This window comes from Psittacula echo (genome assembly GCF_963264785.1).
Source record: "Psittacula echo genome assembly, chromosome: 2".
Lineage (NCBI taxonomy): Eukaryota > Metazoa > Chordata > Aves > Psittaciformes > Psittacidae > Psittacula > Psittacula echo.
In genome coordinates this window covers 86,441,932-86,469,156 of record NC_137737.1, presented here as the reverse complement: position 1 = coordinate 86,469,156, position 27,225 = coordinate 86,441,932, and the positions used below count along the sequence as shown (strand labels likewise).

The 27,225-nt window shown below is 38.6% G+C and overlaps 1 protein-coding gene across 1 annotated transcript in view; it reads left to right on the top strand.

Annotated features, from left to right (window-relative positions):
* The window catches only part of ADCY2 (adenylate cyclase 2), a gene marked incomplete at both ends in the record, with an annotated part of 213,469 nt that overhangs the window by 15,964 nt on the left and 170,280 nt on the right, over positions 1-27,225 (top strand). Inside the window, one exon of the mRNA XM_080611585.1 lies at positions 3,315-3,512. Within this exon, the coding sequence (XP_080467711.1) occupies positions 3,315-3,512 (198 nt within the window). The remainder of the gene's footprint in view (positions 1-3,314; positions 3,513-27,225) is intronic.

The following is a 27,225-nucleotide window of genomic DNA, read 5'->3' as shown; positions in this document are numbered from 1 at the left end:
AGCTAATGTGCTCTGCAGAAAGTCAATATGCGCCTCCCAGCTCCTCTCTTCTCTCCTGAAATGTGGAGGTGGTTGGTTGAGGTTCTGTAGTAGGCCTGTGTGTACTAGGGGCTGTCCAGTGCTGCAGTAGGTGCAGGCATGTTGGTGCTGTGTTTGCAGCCAGTGGAGTGGGCAGACTCCAATGCAGCAGGTGGGGGTTGCAATGTGCAGTGCACATAGAGTCAGGGCTGCAAGGAAAACAAAGAAGCTTGAACAGAGGATGGGGAAAGAACCTTACTGCAAGTGTACCTATAGATGTTGGGTTCTAAAACATAGATATGTTCTAAAACATAAATATGGGGAAAACAAACAAAATCCCCAACCAACAAAATGCTACTGACACCTTTAGTAAATTTTTGTAATTTTTTTTTGGTAAATTTACATATCTACCGGTAAATTTTTAGTTTTGCTATAACTGTAGCAAGTATTTTGCCCATAAGAAAGAAAAAAATCACATAAAAAAGCTTTTAAGCAAAATATGAAGTACTTAAGTTGAAAACCCGTAAACAAGACTTATCAGGGCACTAAGGAAGAAACTACAAAGCAAAGCAAAAAGAAATGTTATTTCGTTATGCTTAGATATCTTACACGTCATCAAATCGCTACTTTCAAATTGTTCCCATGACTTCACCAGTGTGAAAAATGAATACGAAGCTTTTCTGCATGAAGTGTATGGTTAGTGGAGGATTTTATGCTGTTGCAGCAGCAGTATTTGAGGCTGGCTTTTGTAATCCTGTTTGGTACAAATGAGGCTGTTAGAATTCATAACAGCTGAGGGAATGACTAAAATCCTATGACCAGACTTTGATGTAGTGTTGTTGTAATTCAGCTAGAGATGCTTTTGATCACATACAGGAATATAAAATCAAATATTTATTCTTTTTTAATGCATCCATCACTAAGTGATTTAAAGATATTACTGTAGCAGCTCCTATGTAATTTTTGTAAATAAATTTAAATATTATTTATTCTGAATCTCTCTTCAAGTTATATTCTAGTCCTTACTCTGGGTGTTAGAACATTTTGAAGTAAGCAGCTGCTGTGAAAAAGTGTATATATGCAATCTAAAGCCCGTCCTTACAGATAAGTACTTTAAACAGAAGCAAAATGCCTAGTGCCTGGCAAATATCACTGTCAAAAAGGCTTTTATAGAGTTATGGTCACATAGTTGATTTGGGAGGCATTTTGACAGCTGCAGCATTCAGTAGGGATGCTTGAATTTCACCTACAAACCACATTAATCACAGAAATGTTTTGAATTCTGGAGCAGAAGGAATATTCCACTAATGCAGATTGGGTTTGCCTTTTAATTATCTCAGTCCTATGGACCCAGTGCATTACTTTATTGTGATTTACAGTTTTCTCAATCTGCTTCAAAGAGTATCATATAATCATTAAATGGTTTGGGTCACCTAGTTTCATAGGTGGCGGCATCCTCCACTAGACCAGGTTGCTCAAGGCTCTGTCTGATCTGGCCTTAAACACTGTCAGGGATGGGGCATCCACAATGTCTCTGGGCAACCTATTCCAGTGCCTCACCATTCTCACAGTAAAGAATTTCTTCCTAATATATAATCTAAACTTACCTTCTGTCAGTTTAAAGCCATTCCCCCTTGTCCTATCACTACATGCCCTTGTAAGAAGTCCTTCTCCAGGTTTCTTGTAGGCCCTGTTTAGGTACTGGAAGGCTGCTCTAAGGTCTCTCTGGAGCCTTCTCTTCTCCAGGCTGAACAAGCCCAACTCTCTCAGCCTGTCTTCATAGCAGAGGTGCTCCAGCCCCCTGATCATCTTCATGGCCCTCCTCTGGACTTGCTCCAACAGGTCTATATCCTTCTTATGTTGGGGGCCCCAGAGCTGAACACATTATTCCTGGTATGAGAAGAGAGCAGAGGAGGAGAACTGGCTCCGTCAACCTGCTGGTCATGCCTGTTTTGATGCAGCCCAGGATACGACTGGCTGGAAGTGCACACTGCTGGGGCATATTGATCATCTTGTCAACTTCTTGTTAACAAGAGGTATTCCCCATGCTATGTGAATTTGCATAGAAGCATTTAAGTAGGACCCCTGATGAAGCAAACTTACTCTCTGGAGTACCTGGAATTCCTTTGTGCTGCCCTTCAGGTGTTCTGCTGACATGCGACTGCTCTGCAGGTTCTGGGCATCTCTTGCTGGCACTGGCATCAGAGTAGGAGTGGGTTAGATTGAGGTTTTTCTCCCCCAGCAACTTTAATTTAAAGCCCTCTTTACCAGCTTGGCAAGGCCATGACCAAAGATGCTCTTTCGCTTCTCTGACAGATAGACTCCATCGGTCCCCAACAGACAAGGTTTCTAAAAGCGAGCCCCATGGTCTAAGTAGCAGAACCCCTGGCTGTGGCACCAGTCCTGTAACCATTCATTGATGTGCCAGATTTGACTGGCCTTTTCAACCCTCTTCCCTTTGACTAGAAGAACTGATGAAAAAACTACCTGCACTCCAGAATCCCTTATTGCTCTGTGATTCTTCCTTATACTCCTTGGACTGCTCCTGGCTGTATCACTGGTGCCCACTTGAAACAACAGCAGTAAATAATAGTGGACTGTACAAGGCTTGGTTGTCTCTTGGTGACACCCATGATACGAGCTCCCAGTGAGCAGCACACCTATCTGGAGAGTGCATCAGGTCAGCAAACGGGTGCTTCAGTGCACCTTAGAAGAAAGTCACCTATCTCCCATCACCTAGCTGTGCTGTCTGTTACACACAAGGGCAAGGGGGGCTGCCGTACTCACCACCAGCATCTCTCCTGTTGCGACAGGTCTTTTGTTTTCAGCCTGCAGAGCAGCGAAGTGGTTCTGCACCTTCAGAAGGTGCTTCAGGGGAAGCCTTTTCCTCCTGCAGGTTCTTGCTGTTGCAAGTTTCTATTCTTTCTGTGTGCTGGTGGGGGATTTTTTTGACTGTTTGGCCATAGCTGTGGGTCCGCTGCAGTCTGCACTTGGAACCAGCTGTCTAACTCCTTCTCAGCCTCCCTGATGTTATGCAGCCTTCCCACAGCCTCCTGCAGCTCAATTTAATAAAAGAAGTACCATGCAGTAGTGTGGTTAATAGTTGTTTATGAAGTTACTACTCCACATAACAGCTTCTTACAGTAAAAGAAATCCGATTTTGATTGAAATCACTTTTGATAATCAATCATGTCGTTCTGGGATCTCCATGTGTGATCAGTTTAGAGTATGTGATTTCTGTCTGAGCTTTAAGTATATTAGGTTTTAACTTCATTTTCATTTTCCTCTGTTTCCAGGAAGTTGAAGACCACGTGGCATTTTTAATAACTGTTCCAACGGCCCTAGCAATTTTTTTCGCTATATTTATCCTTGTCTGCATAGAACCTGTATTTAAGAAGCTGCTTCGTGTATTTTCTCTGGTGGTCTGGGTATGTCTTGTTGCCATGGGATATCTCTTTATGTGTTTTGGAGGAATCATCTGTCCCTGGGACCAGGTAAGACTGACATTATTATTAATTTTACTACCATTAGGTACATTTCCAGGAACCATTCTATGCAAAATCATTCACATTCATTTTTATGGGACATCTCATAAAATGTTTTTGTGACTAAGTGTTTGCATGCATTTATAAATACCAAAGAGTTGTACATACTTAGGATAGGGAAATATTTGAAGGAGATTTATATTTTTTAAGCTCCTTTGCATAATGAACATCTGATTCCAGTCTTCAATTCTTGGTGTAGTGAATATTTGTTTATAGTGACCAATTAACCTGACAGAAATTCTACTTTGGCTCAAGACTACTCATGCTATCTTCTTCAGCTTAAAATGTTCAATTTCTCTGTGTTGGCTTTCTGTGGTCTTCAAGATGTTCTCTAGCAACATATGAGAAAAAAGGACTGAGACTTTCCTCACATTTCTAGGGAAATGTATGAATAGAGCAGCAGTGAAATGCCCTTCATATTTAAAAAGTTTTGCAATGAAGACAAACCAAAACCTATAATTGCATCCTAATAGCACCACTTCTGAAATATGAATAAATGATGTGCAATATCTAACACTATGCCTGACCGATTCTTCTGTGTTCTGCCATATCTTTCCATTTCCCAAGCCTCTCTATGTAGGAATACTCCTGATATAATAATTGTGAAACTCTTCAAAGGATGGAAAAAAGCGTGTAAATATACAAATATGTCTTTTGAAATTTTGACACTGATTCCCTGTGGTGGTACTGTAAGCAGGATGGTGGTACTGTATGCAGGATGCCTTCTAGGTGTTTAAGATAGACTTGAAACAAATTCTTTGACTTGTTATTCAGATCTTGCAAAGACTTATGCAAATACTGAACTTTAAATGTGCAAGTAGTTCCTTTATAATCTTGAAATTAAATGATTTAAATTACTGGTATATGTTGGTAATATTAGTTTTGGGGCCCTTAAATTTGTAGATGACTTATATTTTCATTTTCTTGGTAGGTTTAATGATTAATTATCCATGAAACCGCTTCCCTATTTGTTTTGGTTTCTTCATTAGCTTTTTAAGTATTTGAAACTACAAACCAGGCCACACTTGCATGTAATAAAAAGCAAACAAGAACATGTAATATTTTTATCTAGATCTAACTTCACCATGGGAGTCCCTGCATCGTTGCAATATCAAGTCTAGATAATCTACATGGTCTTACTTTTTTGATTTATTTATTTTAATTGCCAATTGTGGGATGTTACACTAGAATATTTAGGCTTTCAGGCTTACATGCAGGTATTTAATTTACCATATTTTTTGTTCATTGCAAATTCTACTGAGTTAAATTTTGTTATTTGAAAGATACCATAATGATTTTCAATAGCATAGGGCATAAATGATATCTAAGAGGGATGCTGATGACTCAGTCCTGGGGTTGTATTTAGCCTGTGAAGGTGGTTGTCCTGCCTTTCTTTCCTCTTAGGAAAAATGTAGGCACTCACACAGCATCTGAGGGACGTGGTGGCCATGTGAGGCAGGAAGGGCTGCAGAGCTCTTGGGAAAGGCATTGTCTTCCAGCAGGTTGCCAGGACGCAAGTCCTCCGACTTCCAGTCTGCTTCTTGCTTTGCGTGCAAGTGTTGCTTGGAGGACAAGATAATCTGGGAGAGAGCTGCATGGATTCCTTTGCCAGCAGCAGCCGGCTCCAGGCAGCTGCGCTGCCTAGCATTGTGCAGGCTCCCGCCCACAGTGGGCCGGGATTTCAGGGAAGCCTGGTCATGGCTGCAGATACGTGGCTAACTCCAGTGTGCACTTGGCATCGGCAGCAGAGGGGTTGTGCCAGGGTGGCCCCTGGCCACTGCCAGGAATTGGAGGTTGCGTGCCTCCCTGCAGTGGGACCCTTTGTATCCCCCAAACTGTGGGGTTTTTCCCCCTTTGAATAGTGGTGCTGTTTTGCTGATATCTTTTGTAGGTATTCTTTCACCTGATGTCAGTTAAGAGTAAACTATGGAAATATGGGGATCTTTCTGGGCATTTAACACCTTACACAATAGGCTAATTGCAGGTTCGATGTTTTGAAGGTTTGTAAAAAAGCTGTGAGCAGTAAAATGCTGCTGTGTATTCCTGGGCTGCTGGTGTTTTGATTGCTCTGTATCAAGAATGTGTAGGTCAATAATTGGTCTTGTCTTCTACAATTACATGTGAAAGCAAATCTAAAAAATCCTTCCTCAGTGATCATTGACAGTTTCTTTGTTGAAGTTTTACTTTTTATGAATTTTAAAACTATTTTTGTGTCTTATTAGGATGTTTTTGTTGTTCCTTTATGCTTTTTTATGAAAGAAAAGAAATATGATGTAAAATCTGGAATAGTTCTGTTTCAAGTATCTTTGTCAACATAGCTAATTAGAAAACTATGAAAATAAAAGAAATAAAAGTTCATCCACACTTATTTGCTAAACAAGTGCCTTAATTTTCGTCAAATTACAGCCTAACTTTTGTTCTGCTCCAGCAGAGTTTAAAAATACTCTTTTCATCTTATCGTTCATGTCTTCTCAGTCCTAAGATTGTTAAAAATATGGCATTTCTTAATTGTACTAGGAATTATTGAAAGATAAATGTTCTGTATACTGTAGTTTATAGAAAGAACATGTTATTCTCTTGTTTCTGCTCAAGCCTTCTCCCTTTAAAGGATGACCCTGCATCCTTTAAATTTTGGCTTAATGATTTTAATCTTCACTTTGGCTGTTTGCAGTTTTTCTCTGTTGTCTGAAGGAACCTTATGTGTGAACTTTAGCAGGTTCAGTTTACAATAAAAATGCCTCTTCAGAGAGATTATTTTGGTTATGAACTCAATATATATTTAATGCAGAGTAGTGCCTCCTAAGCCTGCAGGCACACAGCTCAAATAGCTTCCACAAACAGTAGAGGGCTGGAAATGAAGCGGCTGGAGAGAGCCAGTGTTGGTTTGTTGGTTTGTGGTGTTTTTTTTGTTAGAAAGCTGTAGGCTGATGTGAAATAAGTGGAAATCATAATTGGTTTCAGCTATCTTTTTGCTGTCCCTGCAGACTGCTCTTATGTCTGCATTTCCTTGTCTTTGCAGCTACAGCTTTGGAGAGAGAGCTATTATCAGGTAGGTGTCTGGCCACTGCTTGAAGGGGAAGACAGCACAGCTGTAGATGGTTTTACTTCATCCCTTGAGCTGGTCTGTTAGCCCCATGCTGTCTCCACAATCACCAGCTGAGCCTGATGCAAATGCTGTTATTGTCGCTGGGCTGCATGGGCATTATCACAAGCCCGTCTCCAAGAGCAGCCAGGATATTGGCATTATTAACCTTAGTAACTAACCTCTTAGGTAGGTCCTTTACTTCTGTATATGGTCGATGAAGAGAAGCAAGTACACTGAGAAGGAGACAAAAGGTACCTTAGTGAGGTAGTCAGTGGCTTTACATGAAAAAAAGAACCTAGGACAGTGACGGCAAATGTCTTTGATACCTGACACTCTTTTTAAAGCATTGCAACCTGCTTTTACTGGTGTCAGCCCAAGTTTCTGTCAGTGCCAAACTTGGCAGTGGAGCCCCCTGGGTTTCGCTGGTGTCCTGGGGGACTTGGATGCTTTGATAGGACTGACACTGATACGCAGCACTGTGTTACAGCCCAGGAGGGTGGCTGGGCTGTTTGGTGGGAGTTGCAGAACATCTGGCCAGGATTGGTAGGAAAAAAAGTAGAGCAAAGGAAGTCACGCAGAGGCTCAGAGAAGCAATTGCCTGCTGGCAGTTTTTTTTGCAAATCTAAGGTTTGAGCAGTAATGTGTGGAAATAGTTTCAGTGAGGAAAGACCTCAGGGCGATGCTTAGAAAGGTCCATGTGGAAATCAGTGGATGGTGTGTTTGGTGGAGGGCCAGTAATGCAAGGCAGGCAAGCTGAGGAAGTATGATGGAAAAAAGGTGATGTATTGAATTTGTCATGTTAGATCTTCTCCTTACTCTAGAAAGGAGCACCTTTCCTTGCAAAATGTAAATCCAGTACCTATCTATAGAGTTACATTCATGCCAGGGAATGAATTTAAAATAGTTTCCTCTTGTTTCACTGACAGTGTAGTTATTGTACAACAGTCGCCTTTCCATGTCATCTCTGACATGTCTAATACTTCCTCAACCTTTTATACAGGGTGTACGTAAATATGTCATAGCACATTGATATCAGTGGGTAAAAAGAGCTCTTAAAGCATACAGTGGATGATATAAAAAAAGGAAGTAATTATACAGCATTATGCTAGCCTAATGAATTCTATCTTTGCTGGATTTTGGTATTCAATTCTACTTAATTATAAATACGTTTGCACAGCCCAGGCACCAGATGTGTTCCTCCTTGTCTGTATTCAGTTACAGCACAGAAATTACTTCAAGCATGATTTGACACTTCTGGTTTCCAAAAAAAATTATCCAGAGAGTGATGTGTTTAGAATATGTTTGTCTATTTTAGCTTAAATGCTACTTTCTGTGCTGAATCTAAAGCCCTTTTGTTTGAATGCATTGGTATGGAATGGTTCAGTTTGGGCCCTGGAGCAGCCCTGAATTACAGAGTGCAGGAAAAATTTTCTGTATTAGTATTTATAATTCTCATTTTTTTTGATACTTTCCTGGTACCTGAGGATATCAGGCTGAGGGGTGAGAGCCTGCACTGAGTTTCTGCAGTTGTGGTAATTAGCTCCTGTATCAGGCAGCAGGGCAAACCAGCGGGTCCGCAGAAAGGCAAGAATTTTCTTTGTACAGAATTATATCGTGTCTGATTTCCTCACCTTACTTGAGACCTGCCTTATCTGAGGTCAGTGCTGATGTATTAATAACATGTTGTGTGGTTAAGCAGTGCAAATAAAAGGAGTTAGATGCTTGAGAAGAGCAGGGTAGGTGTCAGTGAAGTCCCTGCAACACAGGAGAGTGAGGATATGTTGCTATCAGCTGTCCTACTGGCTCAGGATCTGGAGTGTGGGGGAGACTTGACATTTTTTCAAGCTTAAGATTAATCAGACTATCAGGAATGAGTATCCCAGGCAAGGAAGTAAATCTTGTAGGAGGATGGTTCAGTCCCTTTGAGGTGAACAGTCACCTGAAAAAGGATATAAGGAAAACCAGGAGTCTTGTTTGAAAGGGGAAAATATTGCCCAGCAGATGATACTGTGCTTTAGGAGTGGGTGTGATAGAAAAGGAAGAAACCCACAATCCACAAGTATAAAGCATATTTGCAGTTATATATGAGGAAGGAGAAGAACAGATGATTTTTATCTCAATATTAAATTTTTATAGGCATATGAATTCACAGGCTTAATAGCAAGACATTTCAATGTGTTTATCAAGTTTGGTGTGGCTACATCTTTATAGAAAACAGGAAAAAGCTGAGCTATTAGAGACCTGCCAGTCATGAAAATCAGTAATATAGTAGTTTAATATAGTAAAATAGTGTGTGGAGCCTTGGAACTCCCTGTTAGCATAACTAATGTGCCATTGTTAGCCTTTGGTGTGTCATGGCAAAACACTGTTATTGTTCTTTGTAGAAAGAGAATGGATTTCTTTTCTAAATAGGGAAAGCAATTTTGTAAGAAGAAAATAAAAAATAATATCTATTTTATTGCAAAATGGAAGACTAGAGGCACTGCTAGAAGAGATGAGTGTTATTAAAATAACTGTACATGCAGGTGAGGGTAGATGGCAGCTAGTGTGACTTCAGAGTGTATGAGGCGGGAGGAAAATTGCTGGCTGAATTCTCAGGGGGCTCTCTGGGGAATGTTTGCTTTTAGTGCTTTTTACTTGTGGAGGAGTGACAGAATGTCGCCGCTGTAATGAAATTTGTTGATGACCCAGTTAAAAGATTCCTAATAGAGCAAAAGATCAGAATGTTATAGGAAAGAAAAGAGCGACCTTGAGGGCTACTGTAATAGCAACTAGATGAAATTTAATAATAGGAAATGTGATGTGCCTGCATTTGGGAGCTAACAGCAGAAATCTCAGCTATAGCTGAGAGTTCATAGTACAAAATCAGCAGGGACAAGCAGAATGAAGAGGGAGAAGCATTAGCTGGCCACTGGATCATTAGGATATGCAGCCGGAAAAGATGAGGTTATGGTGGCAAAGTGTCCAGCTAAGGATGAAACCTCACCTGAATGACTTATGTAAATTTCTTGTCCCCTGCATTCAGAAAGATAAACTGAAGCTGGAACAAATAAAGAGAGCACCAAGTGAAATCACCAGGAGAAAGAAGCTTTTTGTGAGAGGAGAAAAACGACTTGGTATAGATTAACAAAAGAGAAGAGTGCTGAGAGTGGTGTGACTGCCATCTACAGATAATCTGTGGTTGCAAACATCAAAGTTGAGGAGGAGCTACAAAAAATAAAGGACTATTGACACATACACACCAGAAAAATAATCAGCCAGCCATTAATAAAATTTAAACTGGAAATTGGAATAAATCCCATAACCGTTAGAGCACTGGGTTTGTGGAGTGGCTAATATCCTCAGCATAATAAGAATTAAAATAATGAATTGGTTTTACAGTGGAATGCTGTGCTTAGCAGAGTCATTCAATGTCTTCGATTAGAAGGGACATGGACTTCAGTTATTCAGGAGCACCCTTTTCTCTTTTTGTTCCTATGCACTTCTTGCATCTGAGGACTACTGAACTAGTTTAAATGACAATTTATTTTGACCTGTGCCCAAAGTCCACCAAAAGAGATGGATTTTCTGAGTTATAGAAGTTCAGAACTTTTTGTTATTTAAATGTCTTTCATCCTTCCAGCATTCTTCTGGAGCAGTAGTCTCAAGAATTGTAACATCGAGAGTAATAATCTTGCTATATATATGTATATGGTTTAGTGTGAGGTGTCCCTGCCCATGGCAGAGGGAGTTGGAACTAGATGATCTTAAGGTCCTTTCCAACTCTAACTATTCTGCGATTCTATGATTCTATATTTCTGATTTCTTGTGGCATTCATTATAAGGTTTATGAGAGAGGTTTAGTGTGAAGTAAAGCAGGAGAAACTGGATCAGAAGAACCTTATGAAACCTTTGCTTCCCTGCTAGTTTATTTTTCTTTACTCCATTTCCTGTAGTGATTTTTCCATCTCAGGAGTATACAATTAAGTACAAAGGCTGAGCTGATTATAGATTTCATCAAGATTATTGCATAGCTTGTGTGCCGTGTGATATTTGCTGTGCAAGTCATGTGGATGAATTTTACTAAGGAAAGCGTTAAGGTAACGCCATTGAAGTGTAATAAAAATGTAAATCTCAGATAAATATGCAAAACTGAATATGGCAAGATTTTTCTCTGTAATGCAAAATAACACTTATCAATAAGAATATTAATGCTTCTCAGAGTACTGAAACTGAGTAATGCTAATTTCAAATATCATAATGTTGTTTGGATGTTGCTGATGTCAAGAGACCAGATGACACATGGAAATTAATAACTTATGACATTCGTAAGGCTTCTTAAGTGCTTAATAATTGCTTTGACATTAGGAAATAAACATAAACATCTATTTATTTCATAGTACCTATTGCTTGACAATTGCTTGTATGATGGAGCTACCAGTGAACCGTTAAAGAAGCTATCTAGAACTTTCTGTTAACAAGTATAATTTAGGGTAGCCATGTAAGCCTTTAATTTGAATTGTTTTCCATTCAGAAATGTAACAGTTTACCTTACTTCCCAGAGGGAAGGTTTTAGTATGGTACTGCATGGGTCTCTTGGTTTGAGCACTCTGACTTTGCTTACCTGCCTGCCATGGAAAAGCTTGTACCTTTACTTGGCCGGTGTGATATTGTATGTTTTTATTCTTGTGACTTAGATAATGAAGGGGTGTATGATAGATCCCGACCTTCGGTCATTTTTCAGTATTTGTCCGTTTCTGTTTGCAGGTTTCTAGTGCTGTAGCAATTTAGCTAGTAAGCTGTTACACAAAGAAACAAGTGGGTGGTGAAAATGTTTCCTGCAAGCTTCCTAAGACCTCAGTTTGCTTGTTTGAGGGTGTTCCCTGTTTCTGTAGCTTTTATGAAGTTTTAGGCACAACTGTGGTGCTGAAAAAGTGAATCTTAGTATCTGGATTGTCAGAGGATCACTCCTTTTTTAGTCTAGGAGGCAGGTAACAGAATTTTCCCCTGTGTGCTTGCAGTTTGTCATATGCTGGCTGTGAAATAGCTTTCAGTTTCATCTGCCAGTCTACAAATATACAGTGCTACACAGATATTAGGAAACATTGCTTACCTTAAATTAATTAATATTTGAAAGAAAGCAGTATGGTCTGCTGGTCATGAATTTGTTGACAAACAAGGTGCTCGGTTTGTAAAGTTTTACAAAAGGAAGAGATAAAGAGGTAGAAATACATTTCATGTAGTAAGGCTTGCGGAGTATGAGCTGCGGAAGATTCATGTTTAATATATTCATATGAAAAAATATAATTTTTAAAATTTAGATGAATAATCTTGTATAGATATCTGAAATGCAAAATATAATTATGTCAGAATTGTGTTATTTTATTATTTCAAATGTGCTTAAATTCAGATTTTTAAGAATAATGTACAATTAAAATGTAAGTTATATACATAATTATGGTTTATAAATGGTAAATTTATTGAGGATGAGAAAACAGATGTGCTTTCAAGAGATTATTCATGTTCATTTAGTGATTTTTTTTGTTTTACTTTACTATATCACATAATAATTATTTGCCTATAAAGCACTGTATGTTGCTTGTATATTGGGACATAACTTTTATGTTTATATTGGCTTGATTCAGCAATTGGCTATCTAGAAAAACAGGAAGGAGAAAAATAATGGACTGAGATAATAATACATTCTCAGAAAACATTTCTATGTTGCTGAGGGGCAATCCCAGAAGTATTTATCTTTTATGATTTTGCTACCTCTTTAGGTAATGTATGAGACTAATTTACATGTTAATCGAAGAAGGGCTGGGAACAGGAAAGGCAAGAGGACTTAAACAGTTTTCAAAAGGAGCAGTCTTTCAAAAGGGAACTATTAACTGTTTGGGACATTCGAATCAGGGAGAAGGACACAACATCTCGCAGCTTCATCATTGTGGACAAGTTAAGCCTCTTGGGTCGCTATAACAGGAATTTAGCTACCAATCTAAATTGTGTTTGTCTTTTAAAAGCTTTGTCTCTTCTGCAAAAATAAAAAGTACTTGAGTGCTGAGAAGTACTGATCAGCCTGTCTTCATCTGACCACAGTAGCTGAGTGTTGCTCATCCTTACAGAAAGAAGAGGCACAGTTATCACAGTTCATCTGAACTTGCAAGGTGAGAACAGCAAACATTAAGTAGTGAAAGTGAAAGCCCAGGCTAGGTTTCACTGATTTAGAAGATTTTGGGCAGGGATATGTTAAAAAAACCCAACCCAAAACCAAAACCCCCAAACAAATCACAAAAACCCTCCCTATCCCTAAACAGCAGCCTGTAATACTAGACATTTCATTCAAGGCAACTCAAAAGCTGAGAGAATTACACACAGTATCTGTGACAGTGGGAGAAGAACCTTTTCAGTCTATCAGGAAAAAAACCTACCTTCTGTTCTGAACATGCGTTCACAAGGCTTAAGAAGAATAATCATGTTTTCATGCAATACAGCATGCACCGTTGAACCATTTAGGAAAAAGGTACATTTCTGTTACTTAGTAGTAGAAAGCTTCATATTGATTTTATAGCTTAAAATAAACTTGCTGTAAAATAACTTATTTCTCAGTAGTGTCCATTTTATGTAATATCTTAAGTTCTTGGATTATATTGTTCTGGCAGACTTAGTCTGAATAATTTAGAACTTGAATAAATATTAATCATGTTGGATTCTAGATTGCATTTTTCTTATTTGCTTCTTGTGCATACTGTTTTAGCTAAGTTATATATGTATATAAATTTTGTATCTTACTTTCCAGGACATTATCTTCGCTTAAACTGGCAGACTTGAATCTCTTCTTAAATGTTCTGATTTCTGCAACATTTAACTGGTTTGCAGATATCTTTGTTTTGCAAGAATCTTATTCAAGATGACAGGTGGAGTGACAACTTAGTAACTACAGTCTCCCTGTCTCATGTCTTCATGTGGCATTGCAAAGTAATTTACGTTTTGTAATTTGCAACCTCTTCACACTTTAGTGCTTTCTAGATTTCTTCCTTGTTGTAATATTCCCATTTGAGATGGTTTCTGTAATCTATCATCTTGCATATTTGTGGTATGACTGTCCTTTGACTATTTTCTGTTTCTTTTGGTTATTTCACAATTCCTTTGTATTCCTTTTTCAGCACTTCCTTTCATATATTTCCTCCTAAGTTTGCATCACCTTCTTGTATTTACCATGACAGTTGTCTCCTCTCGCACTTATTAATGAAGACAGCCTTTCTTCAATCTAATACATTGTTTTTTTCATTACTCTGTATTTTTGTCTTGCAGTCAGCTGCAGTCTTACAATATTTTTTGCCTTGTTCGGTATAGATAAGGTTTTTGTAAATTACAACTTTTAGGTGTCATTAAGGAAGCAAGCTCAAATATCTGAGGGCTCAGTCAGAGTTTTTTCATTGACTCCTCTTGACCACATTGCAGTTCTGCTTCCACCTGCCCCCCCCTCCAAAAAGAATAAAAGCTTTTATTCTGTTTTGTTAATCTGAGGTAGAATTGATCCTAAGTAAATAGGATTGTGCATTTTATGTGACAGTGTTGGATAAATTTTTCTTCATTATGCTGTTTTTATTCTTGATCATCAATTTTTTTTTCCAAAGAATTTACAGTAAGGAGGGAAATGGATTAAACAGTCTTTAATATTTATATGAAATGGTGAACATTACATAAATCCTACTAAACACACCTGTGCCTGAAAGCGTCTACTTTTCATAAAGAAACAAAAATCTTAGTGCAATGAAATGAGGTAAAGGTTTGACTAAATCTTTTTTCTTTTTTTTTATGCCACTCTCTGATTACCTGTTAAGACTGCATATGTCATCTAATGACAGTTCCTGTCAGTGTGTACATATTACTTGCACAGGTCTATAAACAAGTATAATATGGTGTTTTAAATTGCTTTCACATAGATGAGATTGCAGTCTTGCTTAGATACACATGGATGTTTATTTTCTTCTTTGCAATAACGTGAATTTACTTAGCATTTAAGAACTTATTTAGGAGCCTCAAATGCAATTTTGGGTCTTTGTCAGGTCCAGTACAGGTAAACTGCCAGGTCTACTGGATGATGCAGGTTACTGACAAGGGAAGGAAAGCACGTTGCCTGTATGACATTAATTTGTACATTAAATTCCATTAAAAGGTGAGGGTTGCAAGAAAAGTTGAGATAGATCATGTTTCTTTGGTCAGATGAAGATTGGAAAGCAAAATATTGATTAATAACAAAGCCTGAAATGCAGAAAAGTGCAATAAATGCACATTATCATTTGTGAATCATATGTATTTCTATACTACCACATGATTTGCTCTACAGGAGCACAAGTGTTTTGTACTCATTAGTGATGTAGGCAGATGGTTACAGGATATATTTCTGCAGAGGGGCTAGCAAAAGAATCTGTACTTTAATACCTCTTAGTTAGTTTTCTTCTCACCCCTTCTTGTTTACTTTTAATCACATTTCAGTAAGTACTACTGTTCTCAAAACATGTGAATATTCCACAGATGGCATTTTACAGTATTTCGGGGATATGTAGTGGACACTGAAGGCCACTACAAATAAAAAATCTGGATCCATAGGATTTTGCACATTCTGTGACTTATTTAGCTAGTGGTAGTGATCACAAATTAGTGATTTCATGTAATGTAGAAATGAGAACAAAATAACTTTGCCTCTTGTGTTGTTGTAGAGTTTGCATGCTTATTTACCATGCTCAGCAACCACAAATCATGATGATTTATAAATAAAATTGATGTATGTAATAAAATGTCAGGTTTCAATTTTCAGTACCTTTGCAATTGTTTTGCAATTCTTACATGAGGGGTTTTTGGGTTTTGATTGAGGTTTTTTTAACCTGTTTTGTCAAAGCAGATTGGGATTGCCAGGCCAGATATATTCCTTTGTTCAGGATTGCTGTAGTCTTAATGAGAGTGGAAGAGAACTGGTTAGGACAAAAGCCCACCGCTACCATGTCTGGCTTCTGCCTCCCCTCTGTTTCCATGATACGCGACCTCTGCCTATGGGCTGATGGCTGCATTTTGGTGTGCACAGGCTGAGCATCAGATGCTGGAGAATCATAGAATGTTTGTAAGGGACCTTAAAGGTCATCTAGTCGCAGTTCCCGTGCCACGGGCAGGGGCACTTTCCACTAGACTAGGTTGCTTAACGTCTCATCCAGCCTGAGCTTGAACACTTCCAGAGATGGGGAAAAAACCTTGGAGTTGGCGTATAAGGTTGTTATGGAGGATGGACTAGGGAGTTTAGACTGGCCACAACCTTTGGAGGTTGATCCCAGTTCCTGGGGTTTCAGGGCTTGGAAGAAGCTGCCTGGAAGTGCGGTAAAAGCTGTGCACCTCTACTCCACTTTAGTCTGGAGAAGTCAAGTCTCAGGTGAAGAAGGGTTGAGTTAAAACTGTAAAAGTAATATAGTCTTAGGAATAAGTTAGCGTAACCTGATGGTAAATGAAAACCCTGGTTGAGAGGCAAGGAACAGCGTGCATTTTGTGTGTACAGGAAATAGACTTTCAACTCTTGTTATTTTTGTACCCAGTACCAATGGATAGGAATGGGATGGCAAACAACACCCTGCAAAAAATTAAAAATTGACACACTAATATTAATATGATTTCTCAGGTGTTTGGAAAAAATGTAACACTAGCAAGAGGGGGTGTGTGTTTTGAATAGATTAATTTTAATGCAGAATATGCATAAGGAAGTCATTCTTTTTAGGCAGGATCTGTTGTTGAAGTCATGCAATATGAAGTAATGCATTAGACTTGTCACAATTTTAGAATTTATTTTAAAGCAAAGAAATTTCTGGGGGAAAAGAATTCTCTAAAAATGTTCTTCTTATGAAATATAGCTGAAAATTTGATTGCTTCAGTGACTTACTGGTAATGAAAGTGAAGTTTCTGCTTTTCCTCCAGTTGGTTTTTCCATATTTTATTATACTTGAAATTAAAAAAAAAAAAGAAAAAGTTTACCAACCAAATGTGTTTTTAATTAAGTTACCTTTTCACTATCCCCTTAATGGGCAACGTATCATCATCATTATTGAACAATGGAGTAGCTAAATGACCTCCCAACACTTGTTTAAGACTGTAGTGCTCTAATCCCTCCTTCATCCTGAATGGGCTTAACCTTGAGATCCTCCAAATGAAGCCATCACTTAAATTGTAACTGGGCAGTTAAACACATCCATAGCTGTGTCTATGCAATTAAGATGTTGCTCTAGTTAGGTTTCTTCTTAATATGAAGAGAATTACTGCTTGAAGAACACATTTTTCAAGTTCTCAAACTAGTGATGTCTTCCTAGTGTCATTATATTTTCTGGCTAGAGAGCTTGGAGTATTTTTAGTGTTGTTTTAATTTAATGGAACTTCAATATTTAGGGCTATACATTTTTCACAACTAAAGCCACAAGGTAGGGAAGAGAAAGCACTAGGCAGCTGGTGGGGTGGGAAATCACAGGAGCACTGGTGCCTCACCAGGCAGAGCTGTCAAGCTGCCCTGTGGAAGCACAAGTTCTTGTTATCCAGAAATGGACTCTCACCCCTTTTACTTGAAAGCTCAAATCTCTCAGAACTCCAACACACCCCAACTCCTATACCCAAACCTTCCTGTTCCAAAGAATCTTCTAAGTTATTCCCAAACTTATCTCTCAGTAGTTCCTCCTGGGTTTCCCATTCTTCCTTTTTAAGTCCTCCTAGTCAAAACCCCATAGTCAAGGTTCCCTGCTCCTCGCCCAGGAAATGTCTGTGTCTTTTACTTCTTCGGCTTCCCAGCCACAGTTTTTGCCACAGTTTTGTCTGCTCAAGCATCAGTCCTACTGTAATTACTCCACTGTGACATGGTATTTCACTCCTTGCCAGGAGATTAGCAGTCTTTAGTTGGTCTTTAAAAATAGCTGGGCCTGATTTATCAGGGGGGCTTCCAAAGAAGTATAGCCACAACTTCTGCTCTGGTTTAAATATCTCAGATGGGTGTTATTTATCAAATTGTTTTGGACAAGACTCTTGAGGACAGGAAAAAGGGTTAGGACACAGCAGGTCTGTTCAAGATGCAGTTAAACTTGTCTATAATTTCTGAAAAAATTTAAACTTGTCTATAATTTCTGAAACTTTTTCAATTATTATCATTTTCAAATTGCCATTTTTCTGATTTCATTAAACTTGTAGGATAGTGCATATTTAGCCAACTTTAAATATATGCCAGTTTATGTCTCTCAGGTTTTGTTAAAGAGAGAAAGTTTCTACTGTTAGAGAAAAAATAATATTAGATAAATAGGGAAATGAAACAAATATTAATGACTGAAGTATGCAGTTTCTGTGAATGCATTAAAGCATCCATGTAGACCACATCAGAAATCATCATGCAGTATTAAGACATAATCACTACTGATTAGTGAAAGCTTCCTCCTCATCTCACTGCCGAGTAATTTTATGATGGGCAGTCCTGGCTGATCTCGAAGCTGGGAATCACTGACAGTGGACCTTGTCAGCACAGTAAATTAACTCTGTTATGGTACTGTAGTTAGCACACTAATGCAGCCTCACATCAGATCTAGCTGAAGATCTAGCTAAAGTGGCTGTCTGTTTCTACATGCATCTTGGTGTGTGGGACCACCAAAATGGGACAAGTGTGATGTGGGACAGTGATTCTTTCCACTGACATACCCAGAGTTGAATCTTTCGCAGAATAGTAGCTCTGATCCAATCCGTCTATCCATCCTTCTAGCAGAAGGCTTTGTTCCATCCCCAGTCTAGAAAACTGGCTTAAAAGCTATAAAGAAGCCTCCTATAAGGTTGTTCTTGAATTCTTCGTTACAGTTTAAACCTCTCCCAGTGAGAAGCAATGTTATAAAGGTTGTAATTAGATTACTACAGTTAGAAATTCCCAGATGATATATTGCTGCTGTCCGCTTTGACATTTGCATAGTTTTAATGTTGACAAACTACCATAGAACAGCTCAGTTGACAATCTGTTGAAATCATTAATCCATTGTGCTTGGGCAAGCATTTTATCATGATTATCTGAAGATATTTGCATGAATGCAGGCGAAGGTGACATATGATCTATCCTCTTTGCACTCAGGGGGTGATGGCTTTTCGACTTACTCTAAGGGAAGGGAGAACAGCTGAAGAACCAGCTGGTACAATTACAATGTTCCACAAGGCCTGAAGCAGAGTATGAAATATCCCCTGGAGTGGCATCTCTTCTGAACAGTCAAGATTGCCAATAGTTCAAAACCCTCTTTTGCAGTATCTCACAACTCTATTTTTTCCCTTTTTTTTTTTTCCCCTGAATCTAAGCAGGCTATTTTTGGTTGTAATGCAATACCCGGTCTTAAGTTACATGTGCGTACTTTTATTTTAAATATCTGACTTCCCTTGAATATTGGAGGATGCATCATGTTTGCATTTGTTTAATAGGACATCATGAAAGTAATACTAAACAGGGATCATTAAAGGGGATATTGTGTGTGATGAGTGGAAAGTTATTTTGAAGTACAAGACTGAAGAGCAGTCTCTTCTATCCTAGTCCCCAAAAGGCAAAAATGACTCATTTACATTTCAGATGAGATACAGATACTGTCTGTTACCAACTTCATTCAGATTTGTGATGAAGCCTGCAATAGATGGTTTTCAGATGAATAAAAAATGGGAGTTTATTAGTGCATCAACAGTAATGTTTGTTTCATCTCTGATTGCAGTGGATTTCCATGAGATAACTAATGTATTCGGACAAATTGCATGCCATATTGTAATTATTTTTAAAAATGTTTTCTTTATTTTTACCTTTTTATTCCCAAAAAGCCTTGGTCTCAGAAGCCAAGAACTTTGAATTCTATACTTAGTGTCTTGGCTTCCCACTTTAGGCATTTTGATGTGAGAAGGACTCAATTTACCACTTGCACAGTATGAATTTTAATAAAATACCTTCTTTCTCCGCTAGAATAGTGCCCTTTTTCTGTGGTAACGGAATAGTAAATAATTTTATCTGGCATCCTTTATATGTTTCTATAAAGGAAGCAAGTTTTATGGCTAGAAACTATTGTTATGTCTATATTGATAGTCCACAATGAAGGTTTTACTTGTAGGAGAATAAATCCAGCTACTTGTAACAACAGCTGTATTTTGGTGGAAGTACTGAAAGTTCCTTATTGGATTGTATTTGTGGATTAGTGTTCATCGCAAGTATTTACCTCTCAAATTTTTCAGGGAGTCCTTGTAGAGCAGGATCGACTGCTTGTCACAGCAGTGTTTTGTCAATGTCCTACTTTATTGCAGTTCAATAGTGGTGTAAAGTCTCCAAGGACCACTTGGAAATGGATCAAGGTAATGCTGTAGAGAAAGTATTCCTGTCAAGTGCTGAAATGGGAAAGCATACAAAGTGGCAAGCTTAGACAAAGGCAGAAGTGGCAAAAATCATTCGAAGTCTGTGAAGGGCAGGCTGAGGTTGAACCCTGTAGTGCTGTTGGAGCTCGGGCAGGGCTGATGAGCTGGCAGTGGCATCGTGCGACTGGTCCTGCTACTGTTTGCCTGCCACTCTGCTGATCAGGAGCCGGCTCTGGCAGTCCTTGCAGCTGGACAAGCCTTTGCAGCTGCATCAGAGATGTGTTCATATTGTTGGCTGAAATAATTAAATAGTGGAGGAAGAGAGATAAGAAAGAAATCAGAATGTTGCCACTTGGATGAGGTTATCAAAGGTGTGGCTGCTCACCTGCAGCATAGTTCTGCCAGTAGCAAGTCATGTAAACTGACAAACTGGGGAACACAGTGGATTGTCTGATGCCTGCCTGTGCAGCTGGTTATTTGGAGGACAGCTATAATCCATATGTGTGTGAGAGAAAGTGGGTATGGAGAAGGTGATATATTTTAGGTCAAAGTATGGTCATAATGAGCTTCCATGCCATCAGTACAATGGAAAAAGGAAGAGCATGTTTTATCCGCAGCAACACTTGAATTGTTATCTGGACCAAGAAATGGGGTACCTTTTGCTGAATTGGGATACGTAGGAATGGAGCCTGGCTGCAATCACTGCAGATAGACCTGTTCTCCTCTTCTGTGCCTGTGCAGCAGGCAGGCAGCGTGCTGCCACAGTGGCACGAAGGAGTGTTGTGTGCTACTGGTTTGCTCAGTTGGCTGGTGGGAGAGCTGAGGGCCAGCACTGCTCTGTGTGGTGACCTTGGGCCACAGTGGGGAACAGGTCATGGGGCATGGCAGAAAGTGATATCACAGCAGGGGTGTAATGGGGAACCTGGTGTTTGTATTTCCTAGCAGAGGAAATCTTAAGTGGGATTTACAGCAGCAGGTGCTCAGTCTAAAGATATTACACTGGGAGAAGAGCACACATTTCTGGAGCTGTTTTCTCTGCCTCTCTTTAAGTGTTACCAGCACTGATCAGTTCTTACTGCTGGTGGAGAGAGCGCTGGGCTATGGAGAGTTGGTAAAATGCTCTGAAGGTGGGCATTAGTGTGTGGAGAAATCCACAGAATGTAATTCCACTTAGTTTTGGTTGAATTGAAGGTTTCCCTCACAGGATTCATTAGCATTAACATCTAAAAAGAGACATAGATGAACACTTCTAGTGTAGTCTTGGTGCGTGTAATCATTACATGGTGTGAAAACACTGGATTTTTTTTTTTTTTGTTTATCTGCCTTCATATGGTACTGGACAGTGCTAATAACAAACATAGAAATAACTACATGCATGGAATAACGCGTACTGATTTGCAGCACAGTCCGGACCCACTGCTCCTGTGAGATGCATCAGAATCTTAACTTCAAGCATATTTTGTGAATAAAATCTTCATGTGGATGCAGTTTTCAGCTGCAAGAAAAGTTTTAATGAATATGTATATTATTTTGTGTTACGTGGTCCCTAGAACCAGGGTATAGATGTGATTCATATATACCTAGATATCTGCACTTGGTTGGAGCTTCAGAACTGTGAATAGTAGCTAGAGATTTCTTTCCTCTCAAGCACAGCAAAGGGATTCAGAAGGAATCAAAATAATAAATTGCCAATGTACAGTTTTTCTATCAGTGCCATAAAGATAATGCTTGCTTTGCTGGAGGTGACATCTTTCTTTGAAATAAAAATGATGGAGTAAATTAACATATATTTTGCGTTTATTGTCACAGGTATATGATTACAAGGAACAAATTAAAAAGAGAGAAATGTCTTCTTTAAAAGTGGAAAAAATGATTATGTAAATGGTATTTGGGTAATGCAGTTTCTTCCCCCACACCAGCACTTCAAAGAGATACACCAGTGCTGCAGCATAAATGGGATGAAGCAGGCATGTATTCAGATATTCCTCCACCCACCGTCCCCTGCTTTAGTGTTTCTAAATGTTCATTTGAGTACTTCTGAATTCTCATTTTCATCACCGAACAAATCTAAACCCAATCCAGGAACTACCAGCAAAATAACACATAATAAATCAATCTGGAAACATCCTAATAGTTATGCTGCTGTGAAAGCAATGTAATGGAGGCTAGAGTAATATTTTGCATGTCTTTCAGTTATGTTTGGTTAGTTGATTTACCCATGTGAAAGAACTAATGCTGAGCAGAAAGTCTTGCTGTCTGTGCTGCCTTACATAACACTACCTGAATTGCTACACAGGTGACAGTGTCTGATGCAGGAGGAAAGCAGCTGATGTTCCAGATGCCAATTTGAGTGTATATTTGTAGTTTACTGAACAGTGTTTCTAAAGCTCTAGATCAGGGTTTTTAAAGAATCCCTGCTTCAGTGCTTTATCTGGCAGCAGCAGCAGCTCTAGGAACCTGAGAGTGTTTATGTGCCATCTGCTGTTTGGGAGCCCTTCTTCTGGATTTGCCAGGAGTTTGGCAGATAAAAACTAAGGACTGAACATTAGTATTTTGATTTCATAATCATATTCCCATTAGGGGGATATACCTGGCCTCTGTTCTGTGCTGCTTGTAAAGTACGTCATCTGTTTAAAAAGAAAAAGAAGGTAAAAATACTATCAGTAAAAAGAACTTATCACAGGTTTCAGTAATTCTAAAATAACTAGGTACCTGAGCCACCAGGTAGCTGCATTCTGTTTAACAGAGAATTTTCAGTGGTGTGCTTGTAAATCCTATATCATTTAAAGTGCGGGATATTGCTTTTCCCCTATTTCCCTATTGTGATTGCTGCTCCCTTTGCCACTACAAGCTTGATGAGTTAGTGTCAAATCTTCCCACATTCTTATCCCAGTTCCTTAAAGCTTTTGCCAGGTGCAGCTGCACATTTTCAAATGCAAAATATCTTATCTATCTAGATACATATTGTCTAGATAGTTTCTAGGTGTCTTAATCTGAAGAGTTGTCAAAAAAAGTCAAAGATATTCTCTGTCTAATGCCAGGTATCTTTAAAATTCCTAGGCTTATTTCTCTGCCTTGGTAGGAAACTCCATTCTGCATTCTCCTCTTAGGAGGCAGGAAAAAATTCCAGTTCCTGTTATCATAAGCACTATTGCTTGAAGTGATGTCAAAAGTTGAGGCTTTGCAATTGCCCTTTAAATAGACGATTATATTGGAAGCCTCTCATGATGGAGAAGCCTTTTTGTTTAAGTAAAAGCTGCATGCTGATGTCATAGAATTGATGAGAGTTCCTAAGTCATAGGAATCATAGGTTCTAAAGTTCATCACAAATAAGTCATTAATGCTAGGAATTCAGCACAAATATGTGTTTATTTTAGGACTACCTTCCCCACGAAACAGACAGAAAATACGACATTGAATGAGGACCAAGTGTGGTTGGTTTCTTCTTATACTGTTTCTAGGTTTGTCCTCTGTCACTGCCCTGTTGTATAGCCCAGTTGTGTTTGTGTGAGCAGCACATGCACTTTATAATAATGTAACATGTTTTATGTATGTTAACATTTAGCTTCACAGCCATTTAATTATTTTACCTATTGATTAAAAAATACCAAATTCAACCCTGAAAAAAAAAAATCATTATATTATGTGATGTATTTGAGATTCCTATTTTGGTAGGACAAGCAATATTTTTTTGCAGATAACTTGGTCAGTAATGAAAAACAGGACCGCCAAGGAACTATTTCTTCAAGACCCATATTTTATCTTTAAAAGTGCACAGAGAAAGCAAGTGCAAACCACCATGAAGTCTGAAGTTTTAACAATTATTCTGTCTGACATTTCTGACTGATTTTATGCATCAGCTTTTAGAGGAAAACAGGACTGCAGATATCATTTGAAGCTGATTTTAGAATGGCAGCCTTAAAATAGAGTAGTTCCTGGTCACTTCCACAAAGACTTTGTACATTCAGAAACTTGAATTGTTTAAAGGAAACATATGGGTTATTGCTTTACCTGAATTTCTGTATGCTTTTTTGTGAAACTGAGAGAACAAATCTTTCCTAAGACGGTAGCCTCTCTTGAACCCTGAACCACTGAAGACTGAATTCGTCTGTAACAAAAGACCAGTGTAAAATATAACTGACTTTGAAGCAGATATTTTACCTTGAATTTAAATTCACGTTTTGTGAGCACTGAAGGCCAGACGCCGAGTGTGTTTAGATTGATACACTACCGTAGGTTTGTTGAGTGAATACTGTACTGAAAGATGCTAATACTAGAAGTGAAATACTAGAAGTGAAAGTCATTAGTCTTAAAAACAGGGCCGTTGAAAGCAGTTACACCAACAGCAAACATTTATGAGAGACAGCCATCTTTTCATCCACCATGGGCAGCTGTAGTCCAGACAGCAAAATGAACAGAGAACTGTTAGTGCTCAGTATGTTCGTGTATAAGACTGACTCTTTTGCTGATATATATTGACTAAAATCTACAGGATGCTGAGAGAGGAAAAAGCCAACCAGGACTGATGATAAAACTGTTTTAGAACTTGTTGTGAATAAATCAGTAACATTAATTTATTTTGACTGAGTGATCGGTAATTGCTAATTTTTCCCCAAAACTCTCATACTATCAACATAGGTTATGATTCAAGACATGTTATGCCTATGCTCTTCTTCTGGACAAATATTACCATTTCTTAGCTTTTCAAGTTATTGGGTAATCAGCATGGCTTTTAATCCCTGTATAAAGGGTATGAGATGACTTGCACATAGGTCTTTTCAAAACCCCAAATTGGCCTGAGCAAAGCTTAAATTTTAATATGGTCTCAATGCTGTTTTCCCATATATAAACAGCTCCTGAAGTTGATGTTTCACAGTTGGGAATGAATCTGGTCTCTGCAATTACCTATGGGTAAGTAATGGCTTTGTGAGATAAACCATCCCTATAAATATGTTGCCTGTACTGTAAAGATGTCTGGGAACCTTCTGCAAAACACTTGATCTTCCTATTCTCCAAAGAAAGCCTGTAAAAGAGGTTTCTCATTTCAAAACAATTATCTTGCAAAATATGGTTTCTAAAGAGAATATCTTCATGAATTTTTATATATAAATTAATATTTATTGATTAATTTGCAGGCTAGCGTAAGGGATAAGAGAGAACATGGTTTTCCCTTCTGTTGAGCAAATCATCTTTGGATGATATGGATTACTTAACAGAAAAAAATCTTTGTTTGCCTGATTGTGTAAATGTGAATTGGGCAAAGAATTGAGCTTTGGTTCTCTTTTGCTTAGAAGAAAACTGATCTGTGTATTACGTATTTTTGTTACCTAATTTTTGTCAATGTTGAAAAATAAGTACAGCATAGCATAAGTCCTACTGAGAAATGATGTATGTTATCACAACTGGCATTAGTAATAGAAGGGAAGCAGAAGTGTTAACACATGTCAGTACTGTATGGATCTTATGGATATCATTGCTTGAATTGTGTTGAAAATAGTTTTTAATATTTTTAGTGGATGCAGAGTTGGGTTTTTTTTTTTCCAGATTTGGGTGGAATAAATTGGTGCTCTCAATCAACAGCTGTCTTTTATATATGATAGGAGGACCGGTTTATAGCTGGTGCTTTTGCTGTTGACAAGAACTTAAGTAGGAGGTTTTGTACGATTAAATGTAGGCAAGTCGATGTGATATTTTCTGTATGGCCTGCAGAGTACTTAAAAATAATGTGCCACGTAATACTCCTGGTTTTTTATAACTCAAATTACAAGGTGAAAAATCTCCATTGCTTAAATGTCGAGTACATTTTAGGTGTCTACATAGCATAAACGTGAGTGGATTTTGGAATTGGACAGCCTTTTTGCTCCAAAATAAGTTTTGTTGAGTGTGGAATAGATAGAAGTTTCTGCTTCTGAAGCTTCTTCTGGTATGTTTTGCGGCAGTTGAGGTTTGTTCCCCATTTTGTACACTCTGTAGGCTGATAGCCTGAAATTATTCTTCGCAATACATATGGCTGGCTGCAGATGTGTTACATGTTTGATCACCTGCCTTGGAGATGAGCTATCATCTTTCTTGCTGTATGTTTCCTCAAACCCTTCCCCTCCTGGATGGGCTTCTGGGTCCTCCTGTGTCTGAATCATTTCATAAGCTCTTTAGTCTTGTTTTTGAGAAGTCACAGATTTGTTTTGACAACAGGTTGAATCTACTAGCATGTTAGCAGTATTATCCATAGTTCAGCTTGTTCAAAAGTCTTTTGAGGCTTCTGTCCCCACTTCGAATAAATAACTGGCAATTGAGATGCTAACAGTTTCTTAAATGGTCTTTGTTGTTGCTGTTCTTGAACAAGAAGGCAGCCTTAGAGAAAGAGAGGCAGAGAAAGCAAGCCAGCCTTTATGTCATTTAGTCCTGAGAGATCGATTCTGATTTACTTTGTGGTGCACGTTGCAGACCTGATATCCATGGTTGAATCCTGACCAAATGGTGTGTTTTGATGAAACTTGGGTTCTTATCTTTCTTTCCTCATTGCTGTTACCTTTGGTAGTAAATCCAGACACATGGGGAAGGAGTGAGCTGCACAGTGCTCTACCAGGAGCAATGGGCTTGGGTTCCTAGGTAGGATGTGGGTGCACATCTTTTCCATCCAGCATGGCAACTTTCACATGGGTGTAGGTTGTGAGTGCCCAGTAGCTGTTTCTCCAGATGGGCTGCTTGAGCTCTGACTTCACAGTTCATATTGTAAACTTGAGAAATCCGTTTCAGATGTAGGAAATACTGCTTTCATTCAGTAAAAGAGAGCGCTAGAAGATGGGAAAATCTTCATGTTTTGAAACATTCACAGTTTTGGGAAGAAAGATGAAAGACAAGTGGAAAAAAGGGTTGCTTTTTTAAACCTAGATAAATAAAAGGAAGATTTAGGAAGAGAAGAGAATGTAAGTATTTTTAATTTTTGTGTCTTGGAATTCTGAGTAAAACAGCCACAGATTCTAGCATCAGATAATCCTAGCTTTCACCCAAGAAGAATAAATTTCTGGCCTTGATGACTGCTGACAGAAGAGCTAGGACAAGATAGGGTATAATCTGCATTTGAGGAAACCAGAAATCAGGGGGAAAGTAATGTTTTTCTGCCTGAAGCAAAGCCAGGCTGATAATTTAGTTTGTTTGTTATTTTGTTTTATTGTTATTGTTAGGTTGTGGTTTTGGTTTAGGATTTTGGGGGTGGGTGGGTGT